The sequence below is a fragment of the Bidens hawaiensis genome, unplaced genomic scaffold (assembly GCF_021521415.1).
Source record: "Bidens hawaiensis isolate Kalapana, Puna unplaced genomic scaffold, B.hawaiensis_p1.1 tig00051295_1, whole genome shotgun sequence".
In the NCBI taxonomy this organism is placed as follows: Eukaryota; Viridiplantae; Streptophyta; class Magnoliopsida; order Asterales; family Asteraceae; genus Bidens; species Bidens hawaiensis.
The window spans coordinates 22,626-41,114 of record NW_027499184.1 but is presented as its reverse complement, the minus strand read 5'-3'; the positions used below and the strand labels follow the sequence as shown (position 1 = coordinate 41,114).

Here is an 18,489-nt window from a genome sequence, read left to right as displayed (position 1 = left end):
TAAGGGAACTTTTAAATCCCGTCTTTTGTATGTAAATATTACATTTTAAATCCATAAGTTTTAAAGACTTCCACTATTAAAGCGTAACTCTGATTTAATTACAATTGTGGTACCAACATTTGTGTCATACGCCTAGGCAGTAGTTTGGGGTGTGACACTTAAGCCTGCTTAAATTCAAAATAAAGCTAGAGCCTAGTTGAGTTTCCTCGTTTAATTTCGAGCCCGAGCTTGAAACTACCTTGGCTCGACTCGGGCATGACTCGTGAACAACCCTGATGTCCAGACCCTGTCGGACGGTTAGCCTAGGAACTAGACCCTATGGCAATTCGGGTAGGTTGGACTTTAATGGGTTAATCAGTCAACACTCAAGACCACGAAGTGGAATTGGTTTGGGCAACATCGCGCATGGGTGGGAATGGTGGTCCCACTTAACACCACGAGGCCACATACGCCTTCCCCTCCTATGTTCCCACTAGGGCCGGCCCGAAGGGTGTGCGAGCCCCACCTTCGACGGGGCACGTAATTTTTGGGGGCCAAATTTTTTTTATGTATATATATATTTATCGGTAAAAGATCCTGAGTCAAACGACACCGTCAATTGGTCGATTTGGTCTTTAATTTTGGTGTTTAACACCTACCGGAAAATAAGTTCATCGGCCGGAATAAAGTTGGAGACGGAAGGAAACGCAGCTCACGTAGGTGCTGAATCTCAAATCTAAAGGCGCGTTCGTTTCACGGAATGGAATGGAATTGGAATTGAAATTGGAATTGGATTTGGAATTGGAATTGGAATTTGCATAGGATTGGAATTTGAAAGAATTGGATTTGGAATATGAACATTCCAGTAGGAATTGGAATTGAGAGAATTGAAATCCAAATACATTCTTAATTTGTTCGTTTGACAAATGAATTAAGAATCAAATAGGTTTTTTTTCCAACAATGATGACGGCCGAAGACATTTTACCCTTTTTAAATTTTTTGTTTTTTATATATATTTTGCGTTATTATTTTTTTGAATTTATTTATGGGTTTTCTATTAAAATAAAAAACGCCTCAAAAGAATATTAAAAAATAATAATAAAAAAATCATAACTCATAATATAAATTAAAAACAAAAAATCTAAAAAACCTAAAATGTTTTATTCGTTGTCCTCGTAAAAAAAACTTGAGATAAGATTCCAATGAATTTCCTTGAATTCCTCTACATTTTGGAAGGATTTGAAATCCTTCTATTTAAAGGAATTTGAAAGAATTGAATTCCAAATCCAATTCCAATTCCAATTTTTTGAACCGAACACACCAAAATAGAATTTAGATTCCAATTACAACGAAACGAACACGTCATGTCATGGGATTTTAATTCCAATTTCTTCGAATTCTCACGAATTCTGCGAAACGAACACACCCTAAGTTTTAACATATGGCAAGAATGGTCCCTTAATTATTTCAATATTAATTTAAACAAAAACACACTTAACCTTTAAGTTTTACAAACTAATATAACTAACCCTTATACTTGCTTTATAAGGAACTAATAGTATAGATTTATGGTATATATATATATATATATATAAATCCAAGCTAAATGGATGACATTTGGAACTGGTTACGCGTAACTAGTTATCGTGTCTTCACAAATTAAGAGATGATGTTGATTCATATATAATATTTTACTAACTTAATTAGTTTGAAAACATTAAAACATGATTAATTATCATATTCTGTCATTTGAGATGGCGGAATACCTAGTTTCCATTACTAACACATCCGTACACCTATTAATCCAGCATATGTTTATTGTTATAACACTAATCGCCATTTATAAAAATTTGCTTATGTATTTCGTTATTCGTTAAGGCCTATGAGCCTTTTTATTTCGGTTCGGCCGATGTATTTAAATTTTCGGAGACGCCCCTGGTTCCCACTCCTGTGCTCTTATGAAGTTTTATAGTTTAATGAGGTTCGTTGGTAATATAAAAGTTCAGTAGTCAGACCATAATGTCTTACCGAAGGACTGTTCACTTCTCTACCGATCACTACAACTACATAATCAAACTCATGTTCTTCTAAAAGAAAACACTCAAACTTATTAGAATTTTTTTTTACAAATTCTAATGATATAGTGTTAGGAAGCCCTTTGACCTTTTGATGGCTGGTTCGCCACTTACAAACTTTTGCCAATATTATATTAATATGAAAAATTATTAGAGGGCAGATATTATTTAAAAGTTAAAATAAATAAAAATGAGAAAAAAGGTTCTCTTCTTTTTTTTCTCTGACAACCGAATCTTTCTCACCATGCTTATTTAATTTTCCTTATTACAACTCAAAAGTAAGGCTAAATTCCCAATATTCCTGTTTGCATAACACGTCAACACATAAAAACTTGTTGATTCAAACTTTTACTTTAAACTATCAACGAATAAAAGAACTATTATCTAAGGTAATCCGATGGCAATGAATGATCCAATACGCTCACGATGAATAACTCAAGCCCACCATCTTCTATTTCAAGGAAAACTCATTTGATCGCTCATTGCAGTAAAACCCGGTTGAGATTAGATTCGAACTTGAGACCTTGCAGCCTTCAACGCCAATTGAGCTAAAGTTCATTGGCGACTTTCTAATTCAAACTGGTTCAATAAAATCACAACAAACAGGTTAAATCGAACCAGCTCTACAAGATTATCATTTGGTTTACCTGTTTTAGGTTTTCTTATTCGATGCTTGAGTGATTAGTTAAGTGAACAATTTTAAAAGATGACACGGGCAAATAAAAATATTGATAGTAGCAACTTAATGGTCAATGTGTGTTTTAATAAGTTATTATTGAACTACATGACATTTTTCCAATGGTGTATAGGTGTTTCCTTCTTTTAAATATCGATGGTTTAAATTTCGCATTATACGTGTTAGATGAATATAAGAGTAGAATATTAATTGCAAAAAAAGTAATAATAAATTATTTAAAGAAGGAAGAGTGAGTGTGATCAATTAAGTTTGTCTATTTACTAAGGTGTTGTTTGTTTTTCAGAGGTAAAATGTCAGAAGTCTGCGAAACCACATCTGCCAACATCTGTAGCAGAAGAGGTGGACCAAAACTCTACAGTCTGCAACAAGAAGACTGTTTGTTTTTTAACATCTGCAGACTGCTAAAATAAGCTGAAATTTTAATAAACTGAAATTTAAATAAACTGAAATATAAATAAAAAAGGTCTTCAACATCCAAATTTACATAATAGTCAACAACACTGAAATAATATTCATAATACCACAAACATTTTTTAAATCATTTATTCCGTACTTTGCATTAACTGCTTAGCAATTTCATCTCTTAACTGAGTCATATATTCTCGATCTGATGCAGTGCCAAGTGCCTCAACCTCGTCTTCATCAGCATCAATTTGCCCACGACTATTTCCAATCGACACATTGGGTTGATCGTATTGTGTAAACAACTCATCGTCCAAACCATGTTTCCTAATAAAATTATGTAGCGCGAAACATGCAACGGTAACGTTCCTGTGTGTTTCCAATGGAAATGGTGCCATCCTCTTCAATATAGGGAATCTTGCTTTCAAGACACCAAAAGCACGCTCAATGACGTTTCGAAGTTTTGCATGTGCATGATTAAATTTTTCTTTATTGGTTAACGCACGTCTCCGACGAAAATCTCCAAGCCAATACCTCACATTACGATATGGAGCCATAAATCCTCGTATGTGTGCATACGCGGCGTCACAAAGATAGTATTTCTCTGTAAATATTTTTCAATTAATTACAATATTAAACTAACATAGAAATAATTAACAAACAATAAAAATACCTGATGGTGGAAATGGAATGGCGCGTGTGGATCTGATAATGCCTCTGATAATATTCTAGAATCATGTGCTACCCCTTCCATCCGGCCACAAGAAAAGTAAAAATCATGTTAAAATCACAAATTGCTAATAAGTTTTGATAACAATCACCCTTTCCCATTCCTCTATATAAATCTTGTTGCCTAGTAGGAACAACAGCATGTATCAAGGTCCCATCTAGTGCACCAACCGCTCCTTTAAAAATCTTTCGTAGCCTCTTGTTATGTTCGGGAATATTTGGATTCGGATTGAAAGAAGTTGGTACTATCATATCTTTAACGAAAAGCATCATTTTATCCAACACTTCATGAAAGAATTTATGAATTGTTTGCTTTGAGTGTTGAAATCTACGCTTGATAACCATGTAACGTTGGTTATGGCCGATTATCATAAAAAACATAGCCATCTTTTCCTCAACCGAAACATGTTTACTATCCTTTAACGAATAATTTGTTCTAAAATGTGCACATAGTCGGACAAATGATTCACGGGACATGCGTAACAATTCAATGCATTGTTTGGGATTTCCTTGCAATAACTCTAACGTGTATTTATGTCTCGTCATTGCCGAATCATTGTCTCGTTTTCGTTTCAAACCCCTCTTCCAAAAAAGCGGATATACAAGTACATAACAACTACCAGAAGTATTTTATCATTATTATTCATGATGAACCTGTTAATAAAACATAAACAACCATGTCACATAGCCATAACAAAACAACCATTATCATAAAGCATAAACAACCATGTCACATAGCCATAAAATAACATACAATGCGTTCAACATAACCAAAAAGCATAGAATGTTTTCAACATAACTAAAAACAAATATGTTTTCAACAAAACAAAAAAAAAACATACACCAAAAGCAAATAATGTTTTTCAACAAAACCCATGCCAACCATCAATGGTTGGCCCGATTGGAGCCGATGACAAGAGGATGATCCAACTACTGATGTTTGGGTTGAGGTCCACTTGCGATTCCCCGTGGCAATATTAGCATCAAACAGTTGTGCACAAAGTTCCGGAAATGGTAATTGAGTTGATTTTAAGGATGCAGCTTTCACATGCCCCTAAAAGATTAATGGTAGATGTTAAAAAATAAACTAGAGGTGGACCTTAATGTAGAGATAAATGTTAAAAAAATATATGAACATACCTTCTTAAATTCTTCCCATTCCTCGTTCGTTAAGGTAAAGGTATTTGTTTGAGGGTTATAGATGTTACCGGTTTTGTTTTTCAAATACAACCATCCTATGTATTTGGCTTTAAGATTATCATAGGCGTTTTTCACTTGTTTTTGACACAAATCCAACCCAAACTTTTCCTTAAGAACACTTATTACTTTAGCCCATGAGTCTCTGTTCAAACTCAACCATTTTTTACCTACGGTATTTATCTCTTCAATGCATGTTTCTAATAAACATTTTATTTGCCCATTCGACCATTGTTGTTTCTCTCCCATTTGTTTCTCTCCCATTTTTATGATCAACTAACAAGAAACAACAATTCTATTAAAACAACAATTCATCTAACCTAAACTTTCTACAAACTAATAACAATCTAACAAAATTAACAAAAACCTTTAACAATTAACAAAACACTACAAACTTTATTCAACAACAAAGTATTAACAATATTCAACAAAGTATCAACAATTAACAAAAAACTATCAATCTAAAACTTTAACAATCTAACAAAATCCAACAAAACTAACAACAAACTAACAAAATCTAACAACTATCATACAAACTAGACGAATAATTTTTAACAAACCGAACTTAAAATTGATGAATTAATTGATATACGTTCCGACCAAATAGTAACAAATTCAACATAAATTTGATGAATCTCAATTATTAGTCACACTAAAGCAGCATCAGTTAGCCTAACTCTGTAACAGTAAGGTAAAATCATCACATTAAGGTAAAATTAACAACAAATTAGATGAAATTAAAAGTAAACAACTATCGAATCCGAACTCTAAGCTTTCAAATCGCAGATGTTTACACGGAACATGCAGAAACTGTAACTAACAACTATCATACAAATTAAATGAACAAATAGTAACAAATTGAACTTAAAACTGATGATTGAGTTGACGTTATACCTTCAGATATAACGGAGCGGCGCTGAAGAAGTGGAACGGCGGCGATGGGTTGCAGTGGTGGGGCGGCGGCGCTGGAGCAGTGGAGCGGCGGGGTTGCAGGGTGGGGGAGTTGGGCGGCAGTGGAGAGGAGGAGTGGATTAGGGTTTGGGAGTATCTGATGGAATAAGAAGGAACGATGGAAAGAATTGGGTTAGAAGATGTGAGAAGTAACAATACCAACACTTCTGGGAGAAGAGGGGGCGCAGAGGTTTTTTAATGAAACGTCTTCGGAAAAACAAACACACTGTAGAGCCCAATGTGTCTGCGCGCCCTCTTCTCAGTGCAGATAAAAGAAGTTGAGAAGTGCTTTTGAGGAAAAACAAAGAGCACCTAACACAATTCCTAATCTCATTTAAATCATTAATCATTGCCAATCATTTTGCTTTTTATATTAAATCACTAAATCTAATAAATTTGTTTGAGAACAATATTTATTCATGGGATATAAATATTCTTAGGTCATGTGTTATACTCAGAGCATCTCTCACGTTGCAGCTCCCTGCTCCATCATATCAGCGGATTTCCATGTTGCATCTCTAGCCGCATCTGATTTCTTATTGACTTCGCCTGGAGAACATATGCTCCACGTGCACCTGCACAACGTCCTCATCCACTTTGGTGTCGGTTGCTCCGTTGACAAACAATGTAGCATCCTGTGAGGTCTTTGCCGCTAGTACACCGCACGACACAAGAAAATCATGTGTTTACATGCAATAGTAGATCAAACAAAGAGTTATCTTTAGTTCTTTACATCAATATTTGCTAGAGTTCACCTATTCCAAACTAAATTTCTAAAAAATCCAAAATTGTATCTAGGAACAAGATTTAATATTCATACTAATATTAACAATAGTAACACTCAAATAATCTTTGCAAATAATTAACAAATAAGTTAAATAATTTATTCCACTAATAATAACCAGTTAATTAATATAAAAAATGATCAACTAGTAAGGTAAAATGTAAAGAAATTGTTTTAAAAAGTACCAGTTGACTAGATCGGGTGATTGTTCAAATGTCGCTAATGTCCGAGTCGTTTTTCAAATGCCGCTAATGTATGAGTTGTTTTCAGATGTCGATAACGTATGATTTGTTTTAAATTTCCGTTAGCGTATGAGTTGTTTTCAAATGCTGTTAATCTGATTATTTTATTAGATGTACAATAATAGTTAGCTTGGTTAAGGTAAATAGGTTTAGTAAGCCGATAGTATAGCTGGCCTAGCAAAATTAAAGTTAATTGTAATTTTCTTTTTAATATGGGATTGAGATATCCAAGTTAACTGTTTTATATTTGTTAATTAGTATAGCATGTTTATATATGTAATATTTATAAAAATGTTATTTAATTATTCGTTGAGTTATAAGTTGGCTGTGGCTCAATGGTAGAGCACTCACTTTACAAGTGAGAGGTAAGGGGATCAAACCTTACTACCACCAACTTATATGGGAGATATGAGAGATGACCCTGGTTTGCCAGGGTTCGAGTCCTGATCTCACCCGGTTTTACCGGCTCCTCGTTGTCGTGCCGTTTGGCGTGCGTGGAGGTCGGGTTTTATCCGGTGAATCCCTCAACAGGTGGACCGCTAGGGGCTCCGTCCGTCCGGACTAGTGGCCGGCTCGGGCTACCTTTAGCCAATGAGGACCGCGTACGGGGTACCCGGCGTTACTTAGTTGGCCGTTCAAAAAAAAAAAATTATTCGTTGAGTTGATGTCACTATCTCATATTTCATTGGAGTCGGTGTGAAAATTTCACGTTTTGCGGACACACCCTTTCCAACCTAGTTGGGTCCACCAATGATGATGTGAAGATTGGTGGTTCGCCAAATAAGAGTTTTTTACGTGGATTTCAATGCTACAATGATTATTCATTTATTTGAAATACATAAATGCAAACAAAATAAGCCCATTATCGTATTAGCTCACAACTAAAATTTATGCAACAAACTCACATGAATAATTTGGTATATAATTGAAAAATAAAAGAACGCACATGGAAAGAGTATCTTTAACTCACTCACACCATCCCCCATCTCTAGGTTATTTTTATTATGTAACAAAATAAATTGTGTTCTTAAAGGTAACCCCATGGCCCATACCTCACAAGTACAATGTACATGACAATTGGAAGGTTTTGCTTCAATACCAATAATATTCTTATGTTATGACACTTTTATTAACATGATATTTGGTGTTGAAGATTGCAAGTACATATATACTATAATATTTGTGCCAATGCTTTATGATTGGTGTGTAGGCATAATTAAAATTAAAAGATCTTGCAATAACCATATCAGTTGGGAGGTATGGGGTTCCTTTCCAAGGGCCCCTAAAATCACATAGAAAATGACATCAACTTGTAAACCGTCCATTTATGTATATTGTATAAAGAAGATATATAGTTTTATGTACAATACTAATACTTTCTAAAGTAAGTAGGAGAAGGTGGCATTGTTCTCTTGAGGTTGGTGATCATGTTCTCAATTTTACTATCTCCATTATAGTATATTAAACTTGTAAAACTTATATATATCTTTATTTCTTTAATAATATTAAAATACCAGAACAAAAACGATAGTTATAACTAAAAATAATATATCGGTCAGATTAATTAAAATTCGATGAAAAGTTATTTCAATACACACACACACTTTTATCGGTAATTTCAATGCTATGATGACTCTTTTATGATGGAGTAATTACTTAACCAAAAACAAAGAAGAAAATACGAATACGTGTTATGAAGTGTGGAGTACACTGTTAGATATATCTTGTTATTTTATGAAACAATGAATCTGAGGTTAAGGTCAGGGTTCAAGGAGCCCTTGGTTGGTGATCGAGATCAACATCTAGGCGGGTTTAAGTGTTTCACCACTGGCAGGGCCTCAGTTATTGAAATGTTACTGGAAGTTGTACCATATATATATGATTGTTGAAATATGCATGAAACCTGATCATTAGTTGCAAATGATTGTCAATGATAATCATGAGCGGTAACCAGATCATCAAGTTGATTGTGCAAAGTTGGGTGCGTATGTAGTTTAACATAATCCGTTCCGAAACACAATGCATCAACGCCTACCATGTTTATGATACTTCTGGTTTAAAGCTTGTACAAAGCGTTTGACTAAACCTAGTCTAACAAAGTTACACATTTATATATATATATATATATATATATATATTTGTATTTTTGACCTTTTCACCGAACAAAAATAAGTATTTTGAAAAGATACAAATCATTGTCAATGATTAGAATGAGTAGTTATTTTGATCAAGAATGATTAGAATGAGTATTAATAAATCCCCAATATATATTGCAACCCACCCACCCATATTTGGTCGTTTAGCCAACATCGTTGACCCCTGTTTACCTAATGAACTACCTTACAAACTTCCTCTAACGAGAATCAAATCTTCTCATATTCGTAAGCTCTTGTACTTTTAATAATTAAATCCACAACATTTAGGTTGGTATATCGCAGGGGCACCTTCGCAGTGTAACTAAGGGTTTAAACGAGCTGATTCGTTCGTGATATACTCGAGATGGGCTCTCTAAAACCTTAAATTGAGCAAGCGTAAACAAACTTGAGCCTGAGTTTTACTAAGCGCGCGAGTCTAAACAATTTTATTAATTGTATACGTACATTAGATTTAAACTATATATTTAAAAATAGTTTTACATGTATATAAATAAAATAATATAGGTAAATAGATTATGTCGAGCCGAGCTCAGGCTTTTAATATAAAGTTCAAAACGAGTTGACATTTAACTTTGAAGTTAGGAGAATCTTTTACATACCCCTAACAAATTTCTTAAAAATCTTTTATGCATACTAGTGTGGCTTTGTAGGTTTTAAGTTGAGATTTATTTTTTTTTTAAATCTTTTTGTACCCCATAATTGTTTTAACTTTTAAGTGCGTGTTTGGAATTTCTTATTTTAACCTTCTAGTTAACTTATTAACTATTGGGTAACTAATAACTTTTTATTATAACATTTGTAATGGTGTTACTAAATTTTTTGAGAAACTTCTTTTTAATTTATTATTGGTGATTACCTATTACATCATTCAAACCTTTAAACCCATAACACCTTTATAAAAGAATGTTCTTTTTAATCATTTTACATGAATAAGCTAAACCAAATACTTAAAAAACAACTTATTAACTTATTGGTTTTCCCATCACAAGCTAATCCAAACACTTTTCTAAAACTCTTTTTAAAAAAAGTCATAAATTAATAAGTGATTTTCACCCAAAAGAAAAGTCCTTTTGGACTTAAAACAACCAACCCCAAACACACTATGTATTCTGAATACCATGAGGCATCAACATGAGGTCACTTTAAAGACCAATGTTCTTTAAACTTTAGAACACTAACAAAAACATATTGTAATTCCGCTTTTTGAATTAGTCCTCCAAAAGGCCTTAAAGGTGTCCTTAATTACTTGAGCATGCGAATCGATTTTCTGAACTAATTTTTTTACCACCAAACTCAAACACTACTAAGCCTACTTGTAAATCTACATAAATTAACCATAATGAAATTGAAGCCAAACCAACCGGGAAGACACTAAATTTAATTAAGTTAAGCTTGAGCTAGGGGTGGCTCGTGGACAGCGAAAATAAGTTAGAGTTTTAGGCTCATGCTTAATTAAGGTCCCCAAGTCTAAAAAAACTATATATATATATAGATTTATTATAATGAGTAAAACAAACTCAAAGTTAATGTATTTGTGTGGTGGTAAAACTTGGTTTTTACTAAAGTATAAGTTATTAGTTCAAAACTTGTAATAAGCAAAATTTATTTTATTAACAGTTGTCATGAAAAAGCTCCAAAATCGTGTTTTGATTTAGGCCTCCACATTCGTTAAGCCGGCCCTGGCTTGTGCCTTGAGGTTATGTCAACAGGGAAGCAAATTGATATATAGTTGTTAAACTTGATTAAATTAGGGTACTTGTTGAAATATGATAAACGAAAACAAAAGGAAAGAGCACGTTATAACGGGTGGAAAAGACAGTTGAATTTTTGTCTGTCACCTTTTTTTTTAATTCAATTGAATAAACCATTCACATGGGATGAGAACATTAGAAATGAAACCTTCTTCTTCTCTACAAAAGTACAAAGTATCTCCGCCGTTCAAGAAGAAAAATTAATATTTATATGTATAGAGTATATAGATACACAAATAATTTACTCAAAGTGTGATTAATGGTTATACTAAAAGTAATAAAAATACTATAAAACAACATTTTGTAATAATAAAACAAGTTGTATATATAAAAACAAATGTCAAAATTTAATTAAAACAAAAAGAAATTTATTGAAACTAAATAGATAGTATAAAACATCTAGTATATATAAAACAAAAATAATAAATAGTATAAAACAAGTAGTACATATAAAACAAAAAAGAATTGTATAAATCAAGTTGTATATATAATTGTTGAAACTTATTTATGCTAAAAGTAATTTATTGAAACTAAATAAATAGTCAACACTCAACAATTATGTTTATTTATGTTTACCCATTAGTCATAACTAACTTTAATTTAACTATAAGTCGTTCACATCGTCTTAGTTTGACTTAACTAACAATTCATATTTCTACTTAAGTTTATTAGAATTTTTTTGTGTATATAATAAGTTCTAATAAAACTTTAAATACAAGTATACAAGTAAACACTGATAATCATATTTGCTCACACATTTGTAATGTCTCATAATATTTGTCAGGTCCCTGATTTCAGCTGGATCTTACTCAAATCATGTCATATCTCTCACAAATAGATGTGTCGACAAGGGAGTTATGACGGGTTGCTATATTTAGAAAGATTACCGTTTGTTAAAGGCGGAATCAATAACAAACATATGGTTGCTTAATTAGTATTCAAAGGTAACCAACACAAAAAAGATTTACTCAAAAGATTTCCATTTATATAATATCAATCATACAAAGTGGATAATCGATTTAGGGTTTTCTTGAAGGAAGGTTTTGTCCGTACGATACTAATACCGCCGTCACACACAATATTCTTTCTTAATTAATGTGTCTGTCTTTGTGTATGTGTGTTTTTGCTCCTCCCTTTTTCAGGTGTGCCCTAATTATTCCTTTTATAGGCCTGACACCTGTGGACAGCTGTCATTCCTTCTAGAAACCCTAAATACAACATACATATTCAAAATAATCCTAAGTACAAAAACAAGTCTTCCGGGTAGGCTTTGCATTAATTCTGTCTTTCCGAGTATGCTTTGCTATCCTTCAGGACTTGGTAACATAGAAGTGTGATCGGGATCAGTTTCCGGGTAGACTTTACTTGAAGAATATTTTACCAAGTAAAATACTCACCGGGTAGACTTCAATCTTCTTGACTTTGCCAAACTTTGCCCGACAAATCCTTACGAGCAACCTTGTTCTTCAATGGTCTCATCAACCCTTTGCTAGAAAATAGCTTATTAGCAAAGTGTGCCCGGTAGCACATTTCTTTGCTTGAGTTGAACCTTGCTCGATGATCCTTAAGATATTCCATCATGACATCAAGCCTACTTGGACCAACTTATTAAAGAATACCTTGCCCGGTCTTCCAATTACTTGGCTTCATGAGCTTGGTTAGCCAAAAGCTTACTTGGAAGTGAACTTTACTTGGCTATGAAGAACAAACCTGCTTGATATAGTGATCCTTGCCCGGATAAGTATAAACTAGTAAACCATGCTCGGTAATTCACTAATTTGCAAACCCTGCTCGGATATTCACTAAAGAAGACTTCAAGAAGTTAACCTTGCCCGATAGGCAAAATATCATGCCCGACTAAGTAAAAGCCCGCTCGGAGGTCTAAGGTGTGCCCGGATCCATACTTAGCGAATTCTGAGGAGGTTGAGAAGATTCCAATCTTCCATATGTCTCTTTTAGAGCAAATCTTTGACTCACAATCTCCCCCTTAGGTCAATTGTTTGACTCAACAATCTCCCCCTAGATTGGAACACCTCAGCTGACCCAAAACATTTCTATAGTTACATACATAGGATGAAAATACATATCAAATTACATATTCAAAAACATAAATAGATTACATATTCGTGATTCTGTCCGAAGACATTACATAATAAAGCCTAATGTAGGAATTTTGTCTCTTCCATGAATTGTAGGCAGCTTGCCTTCTGTTTCTTATGACTGTTGCAGCTCTCATTTTAAAGAGTTCAAGGGCTTGATAGTGAGTGTGACCTTCCTGTATGACCAAGTCCCTTATATCCATAAGATCTTCATCATGTAAGCAATTCAAGTCTTCATCCTTTTTGATAATCCCCAGTATTTTTCCATCAGAGTTTCTCAGTACATAATGATCAGCACTATCTTTATACTCAATCTCATCTATAATGCAATTCTTTTGTACTGTGTAGTTGGGGCGTCTCATTCTTCTTCCCAGACTTATGCTTGTATTCATGTTAGACAATGGATTCTCATCTCTGACAGTCATTTGATAGTCTCTTTCAGCAATGTCCATTCTTCTCAGTTTTTCTGTCCTTCTTGACTTGTGAAGTTGAGCTAATCTCCAGCTTCTCTTTTCTTTTAAGAATTTGAATCCTTTGTCAGCTTCTTCTTTTAAGAACTTTGACAGATCATTCATCTGCCTTCCTGCCATTATGTTTCTATTTCTGTAATCATTCAAGTTGAGAGTGGCCATCCTTCTCAACTGTTATTCATTGTATTCACGAAAGTCACTTCTTATAACAATTTCTCTCAGTAATCTGCTTTCCATGATAACCTTCAGAGATTCAGTGATAGAATCATAGTACAGTTCTCTTGGAAGATCCACATCAGACTGTGGTCTTGTTGTTCTTTGTTGTGCAGAACTGCTTGATTCACCTCTTCCTCCTTCACCTCTTCCACCTTGTGGATATCTTCTTGAAATTGGAGGCCTGAAAGGAATAGACTTCCTGGGTTTTTTAGGTCCCAAATTGAAGACTTTTATGTAGATAGCCTCCACCATTTCAGTTAGAAGATTAGCAAGCAGTTCAATGTCTTCTTCTGCTTCTTTAAGACGGAGCAACATTTTTGCCATCCCAGGAGTTTTTGCCAAACCAGCAGGTACAAATCTCCCATCTGCATAGTATCTAGGGTTTTCTCCTTCCCTTAGAGCTTTCTCCCATTCATCCTTTTGTATGTAAAAGAGGTATTTCAAATCCTCCTTTTCCAAGACATTAAAGTCTGCTTCACTCATTCCCCTTTGATTGATCATTATGTTCCTTAGAATGTTTATCATTTCTTCATTCTCCCAGGGAAAAAATGGTTCATCTTCAGGTTCAGGCTTCACTTCTTGAGGAGTAGGAGTTTCAACTGATCTGACTTGTTCTTTCATTTTCTCCCTCAAAGTCTGAATTCTTCTTCTCTTAGCCTGAGGTTCAACAGTTTGTTCAGACTGTTTAGTAGAGCTCTCAGCCTGGACCCTTTTCAGTTTCTCTTTTCTTTTCAGTTTGTTATATTGATCCAGCACTGATTTTCTAGTCAGGTTTTCAACAATCTCAGGCTTCAAACCCTTCTTCAGTAAGTATCCACACATCCCTCCATATTTCTTCTTTAGGGCCTCAATCTTTTCAAGCTTCTCATTTTCTTTTACACACTTTTCAATTACCTTCTCTCTTTCACTATTGTAAAGATATCGGAGTTCATCATAATTGAAATGGTTCAAATCTTTTTCAGAATATCCATGCCTTCTCAGATATTCTCTGTGTTTCTGAGCATCTTTCATTTGTTGCATGACTCTCTTGATCTTGTTATTTTCTTCCTCAAGTCTCTTATCCAATTCATCATCATTCAGATGAGCTACACTTTCAAAATTTACACCCAGTGCCTTAGCTTCTTAATCACAGGATTGTTCATTTGGGCATTCAACAAGCTCTTCTCAATGTTTGCTCTCTGCTCATCAGTCATTTCTACTTGTGGAGACTCAACATTAGCAGTTTTGGTACTCTTTCCTTGATCATCATCAGGATTAACATTATCATCTGAATCCTCAGATTCATCCTCTCCTTCAGTTAAGTCATTCATAGCATCAATCTTTGGTTCATCAGAAGGTGGATGCTCTGTATTTGATTCAGTACTTATAGGCAAATCAGGAATGTTTGGAACACCTGGAATTCTTTGACCTGGTTGCAGTGTCTGCAATGGAATTGCCATGATTGGACTATCATCATTGTAATCATCATCAGGAGTCTCAATATAGCATTTATTTCTTTCATCCCATCTCCCTCTCTTTGTTTTCCTCTCATCATTTCTTTTCTGTTCATCAAACTTTCTCTTTCTTGTATACACTTGCTCAAATCTTTTGGCTCTTTCCATTCTGATTCTGGTGATGTTAGCCATCATTTCTTCAATAGATTCACCAGTTGTCCTCTCAGGTTCCTTTTGGGGAATTTCTTCATATTCATTTACAGGTTGGCTCTGTGGTTGAAACATACTAACCACCATAGCTAGGGGGTTATCAACTTCCTCATCTCTTTTTAACTTAATTTATGCTACAATCACCTCTTGATCAGCCACTTCTTCAATAACTTCTTTTACAAACTTGGCTTGGTTGATCAAGGTTTCCTGTTCTGCCAACTCTACAGGGTCCATAGACTGGGCTAGTATTTCTCTGTCCCATGTTTCTCTCAAAATATTTTTTTGTTCCCTTAGAGCAGCAGCAGCAGCTTCAGCATCTTCTCTGAATAAAACATCTCTTTCTGGATAGGCCTTGACAGGCTCTTCTTCTGTTACTTTTGCTTTTCCCTTGTCCAGTCTTTTCTTTAATTCTTCTTCATTTTCAGGAGGGAAATTATCAATATCTCTGTCAAGTTCATCCATTTCTTCATCATACTCTATAGTCTTGGAGCATTTTGCTTGTTCAGTTTCTGGTTCAGTGAGTATTATCTCCTCAGTAGCAGTATCTTTCTCATTTATTGCTTCAGTCTCTTATTCTGTCTGTACATCAGTTAAGACTTCAGTAGCTATGTCAGTTAAGACATCAGTAACTATGTCAGTAACAGCTACATTCTCCTCAACATTTGTCTTTTCAATTTCATCCACTCTCTCAACATTCTCATTTTCAATCTCCTTTTCATTTCCTGTCTCAATATCCTCCTCACTCCATACTACTCTCACAATCTCATCATTCGCATCATGATCCTGTTCTGCAGCATCAGACATATCAGCTTCATAATCCATCTCTTCAATTCTCCTCTCCTCACTATCCTCATTTTCACTGTCATCATAAACATTCATAATCAATTTTAAACTGTCTGCAGTCTTCACAACTGTTACAGTTTCAGCAACATTTAAACCAGAGACAGTTGGCATATTCTCATTCTTGTGACAACTGCCCTATTCGACCCGACCCAGGTACCCGTTTTCGAATCCGATTCTTTTTATGATTTAAAATTTGATTGTTAACCTTTGTAATTTAACATTTAATAAATCATATATACTAATAATAATTTCCTTCCCGCCTTCTTCTCTCTTTCTTTCCGCCGTTCTCGCCCTTTCTCTCTCTTGTTGCCGTCCCGCCCCTCTGCTTAACCTTTTTCGCCTTGAACCCCCCCTTTTCTCTTAACTCTTTGCTTGTCCTTTGGTTCTTCCCGCCTAAGGATGTCTGCGCAGCTCCACGCGCCAGACTCCTTACAAGGAAGCTTGCGTGAAGACCAGTTGTTCCTGCGATTCGCGAGGCGAACTGTTCTCGCAGCGCGCTAAGAATTGTAGTTCTTCTCGCAGCGCGCTAAGAACGGTAGTTCTTCCCGCGACGCGCTAAGAACTGTAGTTCTTCTCGCAGCGCGCTAAGAATGGTAGTTCCTCCCGCGACGCGCTAAGGAATCGTAGTTCTTCCCGCGGCGCGCCTTAGCCTTCTCGCGCGCAGCTTTCTCGCGCTAGACTTGTATCTTTTCTTCTGTTTTATCCAGCCTGTTTGCTTTGTGATATCTTATCTTCTGTGCTGTTGACCTAACCTGCCTTATGTCTGAAAAGCCACTTTCGGCGCAGCATGCGCACCAACCCTATTGGTTGGCAGAAAAAGTGACTGACATTATCTTTTGAGATCTGCTTTTCCAGAACCTTTACCTGACACCTCCTTTGCTTTATTCAGTTCCTGTCAGCCTTTTTCCCTTGTCCCCTGCAGCTACCATATCTTTTGATATCTTTTACTTTTCTGATCTTTTGCTTTTGATATCTTTTGCTTGATTCTGTAGAAGATCTTTTCCCCTTTTCTAGGGATTGTGTTCCCTAGGGTTTCCCTATATATATATACTATTTTCTTGTTACTTAAACACTACACACACAAACACTTAATTTCCTTCTCCTTGCTCTCTGCCGTTGTTCCTCAGCCGCCTCCTCTCTTTGCCTCCGTTTTCTCCTCTGTCCTCCCTGCATTTCCGGTAATATATATATATATATAATAATTTGTTTAAGATACATATTACTAATGGTTACATATATTCAAGACTTAAAACCAATCGATAAACCAATAAACTCTTATTTATAGGTTAACTTGTGCTTGTTTAAAAGTTGGTTCTTGCTTTAGCTTTCAACGCACCGTATACATGTGAGTAATCTCGTACCTAATCCCTTTTTATTTTTAACGTTTTGGGATGTTCATGTGTTCGTACAAACTTGAGTCTTAAACTTGTTTATGAACTTTCGTCGCGCAGTATCCCATGTGTAGGGACGTTTACTTGGCTGTTTATTTGTATGTGTGAATCATTAACCGCTTTGTTCGGCCTATTCCGAAGTTTTCATGGATCCATTAGATGAACACGGGAGACCTATCATTTACGGTTTTCTTTTGTTTACACGTGCACAGATGATTTCTTGTTTTTGTGCTCAATTGGGAGCACGGATTGAACTATGAGCTATGATCTATTTAGGCTTGATCACAATCTGATTACACCCTTGTTAAACACCAGATTTACACATGTTGCGCGCAGATCTATTGTTATCTATTTATATGTATTAAACTTGATTTCTCACCGACACGCAAGTGTTGACGTTTTATTTTAACACATGTTCAGGTTCGCAGTAGCTGCATTTGGAGCTTGAGGACACATAGGATGTTTGTTTTTATTTTGGACCTAGATTAAAATGTAACAAGACAAGTTTATGTTATTTGAATATTTTGAATTATAATATATTGATTTATGTTATCTTGTGATTTCGTTGCGCGTGCGCGATAAATGTGTATTAATAAATATTGACACCAAATAGTGTCACGAGTAATGAAACAATATGTGGCGCCCCGATGTATAATCCGCCATCGGTCGGGGTGTTACAGATTGGTATCAGAGCTCTGTGACTTTTGGATAGGTGGTTAGACGTAACGACCTAGAATACCTAAGAGTCCCTTCTCGCGCATGAGAGAAATCTCATGTTTGCGCGCTAATTGTTATTTACTCGATATTTATAAAATATGCTTGCGCATACGCAGCACTTGATTTCATGTTTTATTCGCGGTCTT

At 35.1% G+C, this 18,489-nt stretch overlaps 1 protein-coding gene across 1 annotated transcript; it reads right to left on the bottom strand.

Annotated features, from left to right (window-relative positions):
- Window positions 1-3,232: 3,232 nt before the first annotated feature.
- On the bottom strand, window positions 3,233-4,429 carry LOC143598946 (uncharacterized). Its single transcript, XM_077077029.1, has 3 exons — window positions 3,976-4,429; window positions 3,306-3,758; window positions 3,233-3,252 (listed from the first exon to the last, which is right to left on the bottom strand). The coding sequence occupies exons 1-3, from the start codon at window positions 4,427-4,429 to the stop codon at window positions 3,233-3,235; spliced, it is 927 nt and encodes a 308-aa protein (XP_076933144.1).
- Between the last annotated feature and the right edge of the window lie 14,060 nt (window positions 4,430-18,489).